Source organism: Geotrypetes seraphini, chromosome 9 (genome assembly GCF_902459505.1).
Source record: "Geotrypetes seraphini chromosome 9, aGeoSer1.1, whole genome shotgun sequence".
NCBI classification, from domain to species: domain Eukaryota; kingdom Metazoa; phylum Chordata; class Amphibia; order Gymnophiona; family Dermophiidae; genus Geotrypetes; species Geotrypetes seraphini.
Window position 1 is genome coordinate 146,731,585 of NC_047092.1, and position 18,015 is coordinate 146,749,599.

General features: G+C 40.2%; 1 protein-coding gene across 1 annotated transcript in view; it reads left to right on the forward strand.

The window, feature by feature from the left end:
- Window positions 1-1,331: 1,331 nt before the first annotated feature.
- Window positions 1,332-18,015, forward strand: part of NYAP2 (neuronal tyrosine-phosphorylated phosphoinositide-3-kinase adaptor 2) — a 282,824-nt gene continuing 266,140 nt past the window's right edge. Inside the window, exon 1 of the mRNA XM_033959657.1 lies at window positions 1,332-1,534. Coding sequence (XP_033815548.1) covers window positions 1,332-1,534 — 203 coding nt within the window. The remainder of the gene's footprint in view (window positions 1,535-18,015) is intronic.

Here is an 18,015-nt window from a genome sequence, read left to right on the forward strand (position 1 = left end):
AATGCTGGTGTAGAAGGATTGAGGCTGAGATAGACACTACAGAATGACAGTCTCTGGTATCCAGAGCAGATATTGTGATGTCATAATGCCTCATTCCACCAGTGCCTAAGAGCCAGTCACATCAGTGATGTCACAATGGCTTCATTATCCTTGGCTCACATAAGAATCAGAGTATGAATGGCCACAACCACTGACTCTCAAGCTTTGCTTTGAAGAATGCTGGCGTAGAAGGACTGAGGCTGAAATAGGCACTAAAAAATGGCATGGGATTATTTCCCGCGGTTATCCGCGGGGACGGGAACGGTGATGAATTTTGTCACCGTGTCATTCTCTACTAGCAAGTTAACATCTTAGTAACTTCGTAGCTGGCTTGATCCCTTTGAAAAGCATCCTGAGAATGTTCAGTTTGTGACTGTACAACAGTGTGAAAGAGTGGGCTTATCAGTTCTGAAAACATTTACTGCTTAATAGATAGATTAATAGATAATCAAAGATATTTAGGGCTCCTTTTCCAAAGGTGCATTAGGGCCTTAACGCGCGGAATAGCGCGTGCTAGACCTTAACACCAGCATTGAGCTGGCATTATTCTAGAAGCGTACCACGTGGTTTAGCGCGTGGTAATTTCACGCATGCGCTAAAAACGCTAGCGCACCTTAGTAAAAGGAGCCCTTAGTATCAATTTGCTGTTCAGAATGGCAGCAAACTGATATTACCTTCTTTGTGATTTACAATTGAATGATTACCTTTTTATTGGACTAACAACTTCCACATGTCTTACTGTTCGGAATTCCTCTCCCTTCATTGGCATAGCGTGACTAATGAATTTATTAGTTGTACACTTCTCCCTCCGTATTTGCTGTGATAGGGGATTAACAGAACCGCAAATACAGAAAAAAACGCAAATAACTTTTTCACTTGTGATTCGTTGTTTTCTATTGAAAACCATTGTGAATATGGTGAAACCGCGAATAATATGGTGGGAGACCTGGCCTGTTCCTGAAGGAGAGGCAAAACACGGTGAAGAAAGTGCTGGGAATCAGTGATTTTCTCTGTAAATGCAAGCACATGTAATTTTGTGGGGAGGAGCCAGCAAGCTAAAAACGGTGAATAATCGAAACCGCAAATATGGAGGGAGAAGTGTAACTCTGGACAATAACTGGTACAGAATATCCCACAGTAGATGACTAAATGGAAATAACAAATTTGTTAAGGACATGATTAAAAGCTGTAATAACAAATGCTTTTTCCCATTAAAAGAAGTTGTAATGTGCTTTCTTCCTTTAACTTCCAGGAAGCGGTGCTTCCTCCTGTCGTTCGTCTCCTGCAAGACCATGAATTCTAACCAGAACGAAGACACGCTGAATGCTTTTCTGCAATACATTGAAGACATGGGGATGAAGGCCTATGATGGCTTGGTTATACAGAATGCATCAGACATTGCCCGAGAGAATGACCGTATGAGAAACGAAACAAACCTAGCTTACTTGAAAGAAAAAGACGAAAAGCGCCGCAAACAAGAAGAAGCAATAAAACGGTAAATATAAAAAGCGCAACAGGCTGTTCCATTCCAAAAAAAAAAATAATAATAATAACATCAATGAATATCTAGTAGAAGGATATAGTTTTTATTGAAGTCATTTAATTTTATATATCAATTGTCCTATTTGCATTCCTACATAATCCTAGCAATCTGTCCTTGCATCACTTATAATCTATATGAAATTTGAACAGATCTGGTTACTTGCAGAACTAATTGCTCTAACAGTTGTTTGCAATGAGCATTGAAATGGTTTTCAATCTGTATGGGTTATGCAGTGTTAAGATGGTATCTTGAGCTTGCAACATTTGTCTTCATGATTTTGCAAAGAATAATTTATATATGTTATTCTATGGCCCCATAAATTCTGTTTCCGTCTCTACACAATGAAGACATTTTCAACATACATAACCTCCCCCCCCCCTTTACAAAGCCTTGGTAGTGGCTGCCACGCAACAAATGCTCCGATGCCCATTAAATCCCTATGGGCGTCGGAGTGATTATCGCAGCAGCAGCTGCTGCTACTGTGGTGGCTTTGTAAAAGGATCCCTTACATATTTATATATTTATAAAGGACATTTATATCTTGCAACACTGATTAACCCAATTCAGTGTGGTGTACAACCAACATTAAGTCAAATAACACATTAAACTAAAATAAAACAAAACAGAAAATAAAATGATAGCATCTGCTAATCAGTACTATTTGTTCACAGCAGTTTCATATGATCAGAAAAATAAACACATGCTAACATAGCAAACACAGAGGGCCTGATTCTGCAAACGTGTGCCCTGATGGTAGGCGGTGGTAAGCATCCTACGGCCGTCTCTCAGCCAATCGGGATGCACTTTTCTTTTTAAAGGGAAGGATGTCTACATTGTAGGCATGTGTTGTGCATCTACAGAGATGTATAGGGATGCTTAAACACACCCAAGATGGGGTCTGGGCATGGTTTTGCCCAGAAATGGTCTTGGGTGTGCTTAAAAATTCCTACCCATTTTCATAGCATGAGACAGATGTCTTAAATGTAGACCTGCAAAATGCTGGCCTACATTTAAGGCATCTGTTCAGCAATGTAGACACGATTTTCTTTAGGATGCTGATGCATGATTGACATGTGATTGGCGGCCGCCCAAAACCTTCATGAATTCCTCTTCTCCCCAACTAATCTCAGCATCTACGATTGTGGAGAGGATGCGGTATACAAACTTAAGGTTTAGTTTAGTTTAGTTTTTAACTCACAGCCTGTCCTCCTCTTTGGGCTCCTTTTACAAAGGTGCATTAGGGCCTTAATACTTGGAATAGCGTGCGCTAAAATGCCACGCGCGCTAATCCAGTGCATGCGCTAAAAACGTTAGCCCACCTGTGTAAAAGGAGCCCTTTAATACCTTCCTTAAGCTGGAAAAGAGCCAGGTATTTAGCTTCCTGAAGAACTTTTCAGCACCCCTTCATAGATATTCCCAGTAGTTTAGGGATTTGCACATTAAAAAATAAAATCCCAAACTGGGTTCAGCTTTAATGGATGTTAATATCTCTTTGTGCAGATTCCCCAATTTAAATGTCACTTGAGTTTATATTATAGAATACGAGGGGGTGCTGAATAGTTCTCAGCTCAACCAACTCAGCTCAGCATTATTTTGCCATTGTAGCTAAAAAGAGTGCTATCTTATTTCATTAAGGAGGAAAGGCCCTACCGACACCTAAATTAATTGAAAAAAGGCATGGCGGTGAAGGCCCACTATTTTGATGTGGTAGGCTTGCCAGCAGGAGGGAGTGTGCATCCCTCTAGCCAACTTTTCATCAAAGGTACATAAGGACTGTGTGGGGATGTCTCTCCTTGGAGGTGTACTGTAGGGGATCAGTAGGTCAGGGAGGGAGGGAGAGGAATTAGGGATCTCCCTGCCATCAGCTGATCACGGCAGGGAAATTCCCAATCAGCTGAGCTGGCAGGACTCCCCAAAGCCACGGTTTCAGGGAGTCCCGCTGGCTCAGCTGATCAGGGAGTCCACTACTGCAATTAGCTGATCGCAGGCTGTGGAGGGGATCCTCTGGCAAAGAAAGGCACCAGACATGTAGGCCAGGGTTTTTTTCAGGCCTACATGTCTGGTGTCTGTCTTTGCGTGAATAATGCCAAAGGCACTCGAGGCGCAATTCTCTTACCGGCACTGTCATGTGATCGGCGGCCAAGGGTGCCAGTTAGAGGATCCGGAGGTAAGTGCCAATTTGCAAAAACAAAATTCTCTGTTTAAGACGTTGCTTCAGATTATTGATTGAACCATATCCACATCATTCTCTTGTTGGTTGGGCTGAGAACTTTCAGCACGCCCTCGTACAGACCAAAGTATAAAGCACATGCTTTGTTTATTGTGGCTCCCAGTTGCTTACTGCAGTGAGTCATAAGGGCTTGCAGCCAGCAAAGTAAAAATCCACAACATCCTAAAAGCACACCCAGGAGGAACTGAATTGTTTGAGAAAATGTGTTTTTGTTTGTTTTCAGCCTACTGTGGAGTGAAAGCTCAATAGCTTACCTTACGTGAGACACCCAGCAGTCACATAAAAATATTATGTTTCTTGATACAAAGCCTGCTTAGAATCAATTGCAGATTTATAGTGGGAAAACTGTAAATTAATTAGATCAGTCAAATACAAATCTGTTTTGCAATAACTATGAACACTATTGCGGTCACATATGAACTCTGCAAATGAAACATATGATCACATATTGATTTGCATGCCTGTGGTAAAAATGAAACATTTTAATAATATAAAATGTTATTTGACAGATATTATTTTGAAAGTGATAACATATAGGACTTTGCATATGAGAAAAAGAAGTTGTTCTATCAATGATTTACTAATATTCCAAAAGATATAAAAAGGATGGAGTCGATCCAGAGGAAAGCTACTAAAATGGTGCATGGTCTTCATCATAAGACGTATGGGAGACAGACTTAAAGATCTCAATATGTATGCTTTAGAGGAAAGGCTGGAGAGGGGAGATATGATAGAGACGTTTAAATACCTACGTAATATAAATGCACATGAGTCGAGTCTCTTGTATTTGAAAGGAAGCTCTAGAATGAGAGGGCATAGGATGAAGTTAAGAGGTGATAGGCTCCGGAGTAACCTAAGGAAATACTTTTTTACAGAAAGGGTGGTAGATGTGTGGAACAGTCTCCCGGAAGAGGTGGGGGGAGACAGAGACTGTGTCTGAATTCAAGAAAGCATGGGATAGGCATGTGGGATCTCCTAGAAAGAGGAAGAGATAATGGTTACTGCGGATGGGCAGACTAAATAGGCCTTTATCTAGTCTGCCCTTTATCTAGTCTATAAATTTAGCCTTTATCTGCCATCATGTTTCTATGTAATATTCTTGCTCAACAATATGGCATTATAAGTTGCTCACTGTGAATCGCAAAATGGACAATGGAACTAAAGAGCAGCGTTGTTACACGCGGTAGACTCAATTTCAAGTTCATCCATTATGAAAATAGCAGGCTAGTACGGTAAAGAGTTTTCAAAGATCCTTCTATACTGCTGCAGATGCTAATGATGTTACTCAGTGGGGTTATGTGAGATGTAATTAGAAGAAGACAGTACCATTAATTTCAGGTATCAATTTTATTGCTGTTTAATGAACAGTATACTCTCTTTGATTTAACTTACTTTATCCTAAGTTGCATCTAGAGACCATTTCCTTCGCAAGCAAGATTTTGGGCTCTTTTTACTAAGGTGAGCTAGCGTTTTTAGTGCACGAAGGAAATTACCGCACACTACACTTCTAGAACTAACACCGGCTCAATGCTGGCATTAAGGTCTAGCACGTGCGGCAATGTAGCACGTGCTATTCCCCGCGTTAAAGCCCTAGCGCACCTTAGTAAAAGGAGCCCTTTATGTGCCAAATCGGTTGTTTTATGTGCAATAGAGTGAGGTAGGACCGATAACATGGTGCTACTGTTTCTGATAGCAAGGCTGTAATTTTTCAGTACTGACTTTTATTTATTTATTTAATTCTTTATTCATTTTGAAAACTTACAGCAAGTGTACAGGAATATATCATTAGTAACAACAATAACACTTGTAATTCTCATATAATTCTAAAAACATAAAAATTATATCCCGTCCCACCCACCTTCTTTCAAATATTATAATCAATTATATCATAAATATAATATAAACATATAATTTAGTGAAATTTCCAGAAAAACTCCCCCCCCCACCCCCCCTTATGTGTACATATATTCATCCAAGGAAAATGATGTTTACTCATTACAATATCGTTCCAATGGCCCCCAGATCTTTATAAAATTATTATAGTTCCCTTTCTGTATTGCAATTGCTCTTTCCATCTTAAAAATATGGCATATCGAATTCCACCAAAATGTATAATACACTGACTTTTAGAGATGTATTCTTTCCATTTAACAGAGGAGCTCTGACATTAAACAGACTTAGGAAATAACCCTGCATGGTTTACACCTCTGCACGTCTCGCATCATCGGTGATTTTTGCTTACTGCATTTTTAGAATTTAGCTCCAGTCCATTTTGGCATCTTCAGTATTGAAGAACGAAGGTCAATACCAGACAGACTTCTACCACTTGTGTTCTGCAAATGGCAAAAGACTGATGCAGGTTCATCAACTCCAGTATTGTCCATCATTTTATTACCGTATGCTGTGAATGAGGTACACCGACGTTTGAACGCTGGATAAAAGCACTCCGACAGAGCCGCGCTGACAATTGCGTGAAGGGACGAATGCGCACTACCACCTGAAGCCATTATTATTGTTCCTGTTAGAGCTGTGAGGGGGGTTTGGGGGGGCTTGGGGGGAACCCCCCAGTACACTGAGAAATACTCACGCTCACAATGAGGGGCGTGGGGGGTTCCCCCCACAGCGTCTGTCAGAGCTGAATTGCCGGTGTTTGGGAGAAGAGTGGGACTTTTGGTGTATTGGGGGGTACCGCCCACACCCCTCAATGTGAGCGCATGTATTTGTCAGTGTAGTGGGGGTTTTCCCCCCACACACCCTCACAGCACTAACGGGAATGGTAATAATGGCTTCAGGCAGTGGTGTGCATTCATCCCTGCATGCAATTGTCGGTGCGGCTTTTTCTGCGTACCAATGTCTGGCGTGCTTTTGACAGGTCACCGTGAATGAAGGGGCTGTACAACCAAGAGGAAGGAGAAGACATCTTAACTAGCAAGTTAATTACTGTTATCAATGCATTGGTTATAACATATAGGGCCTTATATTTAGTGCTATTTAGCCAGCCGGGAATTGCTCCCAGCTAGCTAAATAGTACATAGCCAGCTATCTGCCGATATTCAGTGAGCGATAGATGGCTATCTCCTGCTGAATATCTGGCTTAGTGGATTGTATGGTTACTGACAATGTCGCTAATTCATATCACACGAGAACGCTGGAGTTTCTCTTACACTGGCAGACTTAATCCATCTAAAGCATCAGAACGCCAAAAGAGTAATATAACTCTGGCCATAGTCTTCATCGATCCTAGTAATTATATTCTATCATTGCAATTTCTTATTTATAATATGCATGATTTAGACCTAGCTTTGCTTTTGCAGCACCACCCCTCACCGACGCGTTTCAATTGCTTCTTCAGGGTCAAGGATGTAAATAAAGCTGCAACAAAATGGTAAAAGTCACAACTATCTACCAGAAAATTGTTTCATACCCTTATTCAATTTTAACATCAAGTTTAAACATTTCTTACTTAATAGTGGTTAACCTGTCTGCTTTATCATTCAAGCAGTGCCGCCATTATTTTAAAATGGTCGTGGTGTTCTCTCCTGTGTGCTATAAAGGCCAGGCTGAGTTATATTACTCTTTTGGCATTCTGAGGATCCTAGGTAGTAAGATATGATTCTTTAGATGGATTAAGTCTGCCAGTATAAGAGAGACTCCAGCATTCTTGTGTGATAGCAATTAAATAGCCATTTGAAGTGAAGTGTGAAAAGTCAACAGCATGGCACAAATACAAACTAACAAAAATACATTTAGCTTTTTGGAGGAGCAGAGGACAGTTCTGATTAGCAGGCCCACTTTATATGAAAATGGACAGAACAGTATGAACTTCCCATCTTGGACAGAATAGCAAAATCAAAGAAAGATATTAATCAGGGCAGAATTGCATGTCGATACTTTGGCTCAATATGTATCATCATTGATGATCCCAAGAGGTTTACGTATTCAGAAAGGAAGCAATTCAAAAAAAGTGGTGTGTGATCCTAAATATATGTTGTATGGATCTAATGTTATTGATCACCAAATTGGAACAGAAACTCAAGGATACCATAGAACAAATAAAAGTTACTATTTAAGGAACCTTCAATGATGGATCTGATTTCATTAATCTAATCTAATCTTCTATTTGTGCGTTGCTTCTACCTTTACAGGCTTAAGGCGACTTGGGAGAGAGGGGAGAGGATGGGGATGGAGGGAGAGAGGGGAGGTAGGTAGGAGGGAGGGGAGAGAAAAGAGGGGGTAGAGGAGATGGGAAGGGAAGGGGCGAAGAAGAGGAGAGGGTACAGAAGATTAAGTGTCGAACAGATGGGGACTTAAATAAAAATATGTAAACCTACAGGGATTACATTAAACAAACAAAAATTTTAAAAGGACAAGAAGGATTATATGAACAATCAAGTATATATGTCTAATCAAGTATGTATGTTTAAGTCTAACAATATCTCCATGAGTAAACAACCTTTTGATGATGACCAATTGTCTATGTGCTCTGCATTAAGCAGTGATCAAAACAAAACCCAAACTAGTAATGTACGACAGAGAGGACAGGGGTACTCTCCCCCCTGAGGCCAGCGGAAGCAAGGCTTCCGCAGAGTCAGGTTTCAAACACAAACTATCACCTCTCAGGGATTACAGACCCGATCACAACAGAGGGGTTATCAAAAATTGTGAATTTATCCGGGAGAAGCTTAACTCCGGCTCAGGAATCCCTTTTAAATCTGGGGTTGGGATTTGTACCTTTGGCAAAGTATGATGCTTTTGAGACCAGATTAGCAATACACAGATTTAATCATATTTATGGATTTAGTTATGCATGATGTGAATCATCTGGAACTATCACTACAACAATTCGACAATTTAATTTATCATTTGAATGGATGGCATTGCGAGAATTTTGGACTGATTGCATTGAATGACCCTTGACGTAGGTGGACACTCTGAAATACAGACCATTTTAGGTCTAATATATAGATTTTGGATTGCTCGGAACTTAAAGGCCCCTTGTGCTTCCTTATTGCATCCTATCAAAGCATTTGTAGCTCAGCCACCTGCAGTTTTGTGTGACTTTTTTCCTTCTAATAAGTCCACTGCTGACTTTTATGTTGTGGGATGCTGTATAGGTCACAATAAATAAGATCTACTTAAACAAATAAAGCAAAACTTATAAAAATATCCGTGTTAAAATATTGCTCAGTCAAAGTGAAAGGTCACTTTGGGCAGCCACAAAACTTAAGAGACTTGAAGAAAGCACAGATGTTTATTAGCATACATATGCGACTCCTGAGCTCCAAGCTAGCTTCAGAAGTCCCCAAACCAGGAAGTTACAGAAATATGTATACATTCTTCTGGCTATACAACTGAATTCTAGAAAAATCTTTTCACGTGTTACTTTTCTTAACAATCATTGGTGCTAAGCTCACACTAGCAGGTCATTAGCAGGTCACTTATCTAAGCTCTGCAGTCTTTCTGTTACATGTCCAAGAGGGCGGAATACAATATCATGTATGCTGAGATAGCCATAAGAAGCTAGAATGCCCAAGCTAAAACACCCAGTGCAGGCAGGTTAGAACATGAGATAAGTTAGGTCTGCAGCTAAACATAATTCAGCATTTTATTAAAGAGAAAACTTAGTTCAACACTTAGGAAAACCAGTCCCAGACTCCTTCAAAAGATTAACACCATCCCCACTGGCGGTGGTGTAATCAGAACCATCATTGTACCTCCTGCCTACCACCTTTGGCTATTGGTTAAAACTCACAAAAAAAGTGCTACTTATCTTGATGAGTCTTGTAAACAAGAGGCAGGGAGAGAATAGAGTTGAAAATTTCCTCGTCATAAATGCTGCCAGGCCAATAAAGGTGAAAAAGTGATAATCAAAAATCAAATAAAGTCCACCAAACAACATCCAGCCATCAGCCAATAATTCAAATCCATCGATCAAGTAATAGTTTCATTTTCCTCTTCCTCAACACGAGTTCATGTTTCACAGTTTGCTTCGTCATGGGGAAGAATGCAATCCTGAAGAAAAAGCATGAACAACGTTATCTTCATATAGCACATTGCAAACCATTTAACCACAAGAAAATAAAATTTATTCTAAAAGTCTAGAAAACCCTTTAATTGACTTCCTACCGAGCAGGACAGGATAACAGGATCGACAGCAGTGATCAATTTGCTTCAAAAAGGTAACATGGTGACATTATAGAAATCTAATTAATGGCACTTATTGATCTATAATACTGTATAGCTCTATACACATCAAAGATATACAAAAAGATGCTTGCCCTATATATGATGTCACAGTGGTGCTAAACAGATACGGTCATGGTCTATAAATGGTGCCAAAAATTTGGCTCCAGTAAAATTTAGCCTTCAATACTATTCTATAAAGGGTGCTTCAGGATGAGCATTCTAGATTAGCACTGAGGCCCAAATTCTGTAATCAGTGCTTAATGTTAAGCATCTGTTTTGGAGACGCCCAACTAGATAGGCGCCTATCTCAGTTGAATAACAAGCTCAATTAAGCTTTTTAATCAGCACTAATTGAAACTTAGGTGCCTAGCAAAAAAGAGCAATTCTGTAACGTACCTTATAAATTTAGGCGGCCTTCAAAAAAGTAGGCACTATGCATGTTAGGTGTGGGCGTGGCTTCATGTTAGGTGCCTTGTTACAGAATCACTGCTCTTAAGCGCGCTTAAGCGCTCACATAGGCGCCTAGAGCTGGCCTATTTAATGGGTGCCTCCAAAACAGGTGCCGCTCAGCGTGATTCACTAAACAGCACCAATTTTTACTTGAATCGCGCTGAATGGTGCCTAATTCGGCGCCTACCTTTTGGGCAATTCTTATAGAATTTGCCCTTCAGTGCTCAATGTTGGGTGTCAAATTCTGCATTCAGGCATAAGAACATAAGAATAGCCTTACTGGATCAGACCAATGGTCCATCTAGCCCAGTATCTCATCTTCACAGAGGCAAATCCAAGTCACAAGTACCTGGTAAAAGCCCAAATAAAAGCAGCATTCCATGCCACCAATCCAGGGCAAGCAGTAGCTTCTCCCATGAGGACATACATCAACTGAAACCTGTAACAATGCACACATCTCTTGTGAATGCCCATGCCTCACTAATGGCCATGCCTCCTGTTGAGTTGCACATGATCAAATTTAGGTGCCCATTGTTACAAATAACACATAGCTAGATTGGTGCCAAAATCATAATTAGTGCCAGTTAAATGTTTGTTAGCTCACTGGAGGCTATTAACTAATACTTTTGAGCACCAATTTGGGATTGGGTCCAATTTTTTGCATCCAAATTGGGTCAACCTTTATAGGATCTGGGGGATGGTGTCACTGAACATTCTTATAGGCCATCCAGGCAAGAGTGGAGCATGGACCTTCTATCCAATTAGATGGCTAGCCAATGACAATCACATTTAGCCACAATCAATTTAGCTGAGTGGTTTAATATAGGTCCATATAATTGCTGTCTAAATTGAACTGCTTAGTTATACAATGGTTCAATATTGCTACTCTAGGTATAACTTAGGGTCCAAATGTATACATAGGGCCATTCACTGTACATGCGGAGGAACATTTTTGATAGGATGTTTAAGTCCGACTTTGGATGTTTCTGCAAGGATGTCTAAAAGTCGGGTCCAGAAAACAACCATTTTGAAAATTGCAAGACATCTTTTTTTTTTTTTATTCCTGAAAATGACCTATCTAGACTTTCTGGCCGTTAGGATGTCGATATTTTGGGCCATTTTTTTGAAAATCAAAACATCCAAATGCAAAAAGACCATTTGGATGTGGGAGGAACCAGCATTTTAATGGACTGACCACGCAGACATGTCAAGAGAGCAGTGGAGCATCTTAGGAGGCATTGCAAACTTCACATAAAGTGTAGCCAGGTACATGTTTCACCATAACCCCCACATAATGTATGATGAGCCCACCAAAACTTCCCTAAATCTACTATACCCACCCCAGTGTGTGAAGGTGTCACCTATTTAGCACCCCAATGGCTGCAGGTATCACCTATATGACAGTACAGTAAGTTTTAGGTGAACTTTAGTGACCTTACACTTTCCATCATAAATGGGTAGGGTAGGATTTGGGCCTGGATCCCCCTATCTATGGTTCACTACACTATGCACCAGGCTACTCCAGACACCTACTTGCTGTTGTACTAAGATTTCCCATAATATTTACAGCTGTCTTAGAGGTTGGTATATACTATTTTTTTCACATCTTGGAGGGGTGGGAGGGGGTCAGTGACCACTGGAGGAGTGTGAAGGGTCATGCCTTCATGCATCCTGTGGTCATCTGCAGTTTGGGTACCTTGTTAGTCCTTATACACTTTTAAAACAGGTCTAACTCTAAACGTCTAAATGACACCCTGGACATCTTCAAAAGGGATTGATTATCCCTGCAAAATGTCCAAGGCCTAAGGCTGCCCTAATCCCACCAAAAACATGTCTTTAACATGCCCCTTTAAGATTTAGATATACTGGGGGGAGGGGGGAGGAATTACCTGCAAGCCATATAAAATTTCACTTTCAAAAATTGGCACTTGGACGTTTCAGAGATTAAAATGCCCAAGTGCCACTTTATGATATTTTTTGGACATCTTTCTGTTTTGAAAATGAGCCCTATAGTGACACTGAATAGATGTGAATGATTTAAACACCGCAATAGGCATTTTAAACCACACCGAACGCAATGTTGAAATATTGGCTACTCTGTTATGAAGATTTTCCATACATTACTTTCTAGATTGACAGTTTGTATATTTACCTTCGCAATCCTGCCAAATCACTCAATTTCTCCATTAGGCTGTTACAGTTGTAAATTTTGTTCTGACAAGACAGTCTCAAAATCAATGCCAGTAAGCTAAGTTATATTATCTGAAATCAGTTCCTTAGAGTTTTCTTCCCTTCTGAATACCATGGAAATGTAACTTCAAGCCATATCTATAAGCATTAAAACTTAATAATATAATTATAAGGCTCCATATCAGAAAGTCCCATGATATCAATGGCTAGCTTCTCTGAGGTCGTAAACATAGGACACGCGATCACTATTTTGCCAAATAACTGGTCACACAATTTTGGTCAGCAGTCCTCAATTTGTACATCTATTCCAAATTAGTAGATATCGCTTTAGCTGCCTAATGATAAATAATATTTAGTATCTTTTAGTGCATGAATATAGAATGCTTTACTGAAAAAAATTGTAATCAACAACCTCCAGTGGAGCAAGGAGATCACTGCACCGGGTGTCGTTCCTTTGCTGTCAGCTATATCATAGTATCAATAATAATAAAGTGTATGAGTTTGATCTGTAGACTGCTGAACAAACGTTGTCATTTCATTGATTTTTAACCTTGAAGTATGGAAGGATATTGCTTAAGGACGAAATATTTGTTATAAAAAAAAATCAAACCCTATGATTAATGGGGAAGTCAAAAATTCTGAGAAACTGCTAGAAAAAAAAAATTACTAGGGCCAGTTTTAGAAATGTCCTTCCAGGCAGTAAATAACAGCATTTATTGCGCTTCCAGTCATGGGCTTACCTAACCCTAGATAGTCAGTGCCAGGGCATGTGTGGTTCCTGTTGTTGAATGTCCAGGTATACCCAATGACCTGGAAGTTAACCAGATACTGGAAAATATTCGGCACATAAAGTTGGGACAGCCTTTTTGCTGTCTTAACTTTATGCACTTAGGGCCAGATTCTTTAATTGGCGCCTACATAAGATAGGCCCCTAAAATTAGGCGCTTGTTGCATGTTAATCACACTTAGGCACCCATTACAGAATTGCACCTATATTAAAATTTAGACACCTGTAATAGAAATGCGCCTACTTTGGTGTTAGGCGCTGATAGGCCCCATGTGATAAGTACCTATCTTTTATAGAATCATGCCAATTAAATTTTTCTCGATTGTGAGCTTTTTAAAGCCCATTATTGAAGTCAATTTACTACTTAATCCCCGCCCCCTTTTATGAAGATGCATTAGGCTTTTTTTAATCTCTGGCCATGGCGGTATTAGCTCCGATGCTCGAATTCATATGAGCATCGGATCTAATATCGCCATGGCCAGTGATAAAAACAACTAATGTGGCTTCATAAAAGTGGGTGGCGTAAGTTAGGCGCCTAACTTTAGACCCCTCTTATAGAATTTCCCCTTTACTTAGCCAATTAACGGACTGATTATTGCCACTAACCAGCAGTGATATTCCAGTTACATGCCATTGAGTATCAACAATCAGTTAGCTTTGTGGAGTTTAACCAGACAGGAGTTTTTTCAAATAAGTGGATATCAACATTCACAAAAAAAGATACAATTAAGTACTATAAGTGATGACCCTTCTCCCACCTCCCGCATGCAAATTTCTCTCGTGCATATACAGGCTTGCCTGTTACAGCAAAAATGATAGCTTCCCTCTTTAATAATTTATCCTGTGAAGATCAGAAGGTCCTAACCATATTGTATGGAATTTGTAATGATTAAAGATAATGATGTAATACTGTATAATATGCTTGGAAAGTCATTAACAAAATCTTAAATCTAATCCTTATTGTAGGGAACCAGTGTTCTTCCAGATGCAATAGTGTAATATGATAACAATACTTTTCACTGTAGATTTTGAATATCACTGCTAAATGGATTTTTTTTAGCACTACTATTTCACCATCCAACTCAGCCTAGTATTTAATGGATAATATCTGGGCAATTATCAATTTATGGGGGGAAAGTTATCAACATAGGGTACTGTTAAGATGTATTAATTTACTGTTAATCCCTGTTATTAGTCTCACTGCATAAAATGGAATGAGTGAGTGGCAGAATAACACATATTAAAGGTAGTCCACATTGAAATAAATGAAGGAACATTTGTCAGCATGCAGCCTTATCATTTAGCAAAGGACAACAGAAACCAAAAGAAATTGGAAACCAATAACTTAGTTTCTGCAAACCACAATTTTGTAGAATGAAGTAAAAAGTTGTGCTAAGAAAAGGAAAATTGAATCTTAGAAAAGAGTAGTTTAATGATTTGATTCGTACTGCACTGACCTTTGCTTTGGCTTGGAATTCAAAGTAAAGTGAATTTAAAGGTACAAATATAATCCTTGGCAGGAGTAAATGAAGCTAATTTTAATTTGATAAAAAGTATGATGAAAAAAATCTTGTCAAAAGGATAAGGCTTTCCCCATAAAGCAAATGGGATTTCTGTTGAAATGTCAGCATCATTTCACTTTCATTTTTAAATATTTTTATTGGATTTTAACACAATATGGGGCTCATGATTAAAAAAAGAAAACAACAAACGTATAAAAAGTGGCCTAAATGGGTACTTGGACAATCAAAAAGCCTGATCGTCCAAGTACCCATAACCAAAGCTGGTTTTAGATGTATCTAAAACCAGCTTAGGCCTTTCCCCTGCCTCTAAATGCATAGAGTGAAAAGAGGTGTTCGTAGAGGAGGGAAAGGGCGGGAGGTGGGTTGACCTAGATATAGGCGTACAGCAGGTATAATCTAAAGTTTATGCAGGTTGCCTAGTTGGCACTTATACGTTTTGACTTAGACCAAGTCAAAACAGGTATACGTGCTGAAAAAGGGCCCGCTGAGCTGATGGCAGCTGACGCCATCAGCTCAGCGGCCCGGCAACCTACCCACCCCCCACCGCAACCATCGCAGCAGGACAAATGCCTCATCTCCCCTGCCGCAATAGCGATACCACTAAGTGCCGCCAAACATGGAACATGGGATCTCCTGCAGCGATCCGCCCCTCCCCCCGACATGATCCAGGCAGGAGGGAGCTCAACCCCTCTTGCCCTGCGACACATACCCCCGCCAACAACGATCTGGGTAGGAGGGAGCCCAAACCCTCCTGCCCCGTGACCCCCCTCCCCACAATGATCCGGGCAGGAGGGAGCCCAAGCCCTCATGCCCGGTGACACCCCCTTTGATAAGATCGGGCAGGAGGGAGCCCAACCCCTCCTGCCCACTCATATTTATCATCATTTCAAATGGAACTATAACTGACAATTTTGAAGATTCATGGATGACTTCTTGACACAGTGAACATTTTCTGTGCAGGATGCAGCCTTATTTAGCTTTATGTATAGAACAGAATATTTAAAAGTTTTATATAGGGTATATGATTATAAATTTAAGGGGATTAAAGGATTGGGAATTGTGTACCACCTTTTTTTGTAATTATACAACCACACTCAAAAGCGATTTACATACAGATACTTCAAGAATTTTCCCTATCTGTACCAGTGAGCTCACAAGCAATCTAATGTACCTGGGGCAGTGGATGATTAAGTGATTTGCTCAGGGTCATGGGGAGCAGCATGGGGTTTGAACTCATGACCTCAGGGTGCTGAGATTATAGCTCTAACTACTATGCCACACTAAATTTGTGTTAATAACCAGTATTTTTGTTGAAAGTTATGCCCAACGGTGCCTGAAAATTACCAAATTATCTTGGGAATCCCAGCCAGTTAGTTTTTCAGGATATCTGTACAAGAGACCGCTGAAAAGTTCTCATTCCAGCCAAGAAGAGAATGATGTGGAGTCAAGAAGCTTATAAGTTATTCCATACTTTTCTTGACACTTTTCGTTTCAGTGAGGCAAATGCATTTAGTAAATGAGCACAAGTATAGGGAAACCAAGCCATTGTGACATCACCGATGAGGTTGGCTCTTAGGCATTGGTGGAATGAGGCATTATGACATCACAATACGAGGGCTCCTCTGAAAAGTTCTCAGCCCAAACAAGAAGAGTATGATATGGAGCCATGAAAACTCACAAGTTATTCCACACTTTTCTTAACACTGTTCTGTTTAATATCATTGAAATAAAATGTGCCAAGAAAAGTGTAGCATAACTTGTAAGTTTCATGGCTCCAGATCATTATTACTTGGTTGGGCTGAGAACTTTTCAGCGGCCCCTCGTAGTCATAAGATTGATTTCCATGCACTGCTTCTGTCGCATGCAAATTTTTTTCGTGCATATACAGGCTTGCCTGTTACAGCACCTTGATAACTTCCCTCTTTAATAATTTATCCTGTGAAGATCCGAAGGTCCTAACCATATTGTATGGAATTTGTAATGATTAAAGATAATGATGTAATACTGTATAATATGCTTGGAAAGTCATTAACAAAATCTTAAATTTAATCCTTATTGTAGGGAACCAGTGTTCTTCCAGATGCAATAGTGTAATATGATAACAATACTTTTCACTGTAGATTTTGAATATCACTGCTAAATGGATTTTTTAGCACTACTATTTCACCATCCAACTCAGCCTAGTATTTAATGGATAATATCACCGACCCTCCTCCCAACCCCATAAAAATCATAATCACACCTTTAAAATTCAGCCTCCAGACCATCATCACCTGGCAGCCTGGCATAGAAAACCCTAGTCGTCCAGCACAGAGGTGGCTTAAGCCATCTTGGGGGTGGGTTAGGGACTCATGGAGAGGTGGACCCATGCCCATAATCCCCTGTAATCACTGCATTGATACTGAAACATGTGTACTCCCCTATACACCCCCAAAACCCTTTTCTATTGGCACATAAGTGGCTTCTGCAGCCATAAGGGCTATTGGGGTGGTAGATAGGTGGATCCAGGGGATTTTGGAAGTGGTTTGGGGGGCTCACCATGACCTATAAGGGAGCTGTAGTGAAGAAAATACATGATACCTTTTTTGTGAAGTTCACAGCAGTGCCCTGTAAGGTACCCCACTATTTAGGTTCAATGTCTGGGTGTTCAGTCCATCACTTTGCAGACCCCTCACACATCCAACAGGGCTTGTTCTAGGTGTTTTTGACTTGGACGAAAAGTAGGACTAAAATGTGGTATAAAGATGGACAATTTAGTGACTTGGACGATCAGATCGGCAGGACATATAGTTAAGACGATTTTCGAAACAAAAAATTTGGAAGCATTTTTCGAAAATGTGTCCTAGGCTGTTTTTTACTTTGGACGACTTGCAACTTAGATGAAAACGGACTTAGACGTTCCTTTCGATTATGCCCCTCTAACTAACCATTCAATATTCAGCTGTGGCCAGAATTAGGTCCACATACTCAATGCTGGGTGGTGTCCAGAGATCAGCATTCAGTATCCAGGACCAGGAACATGGTGACCATGATCTGGCCACTAGAGCTTATGTAGGTCCTGGCCAAT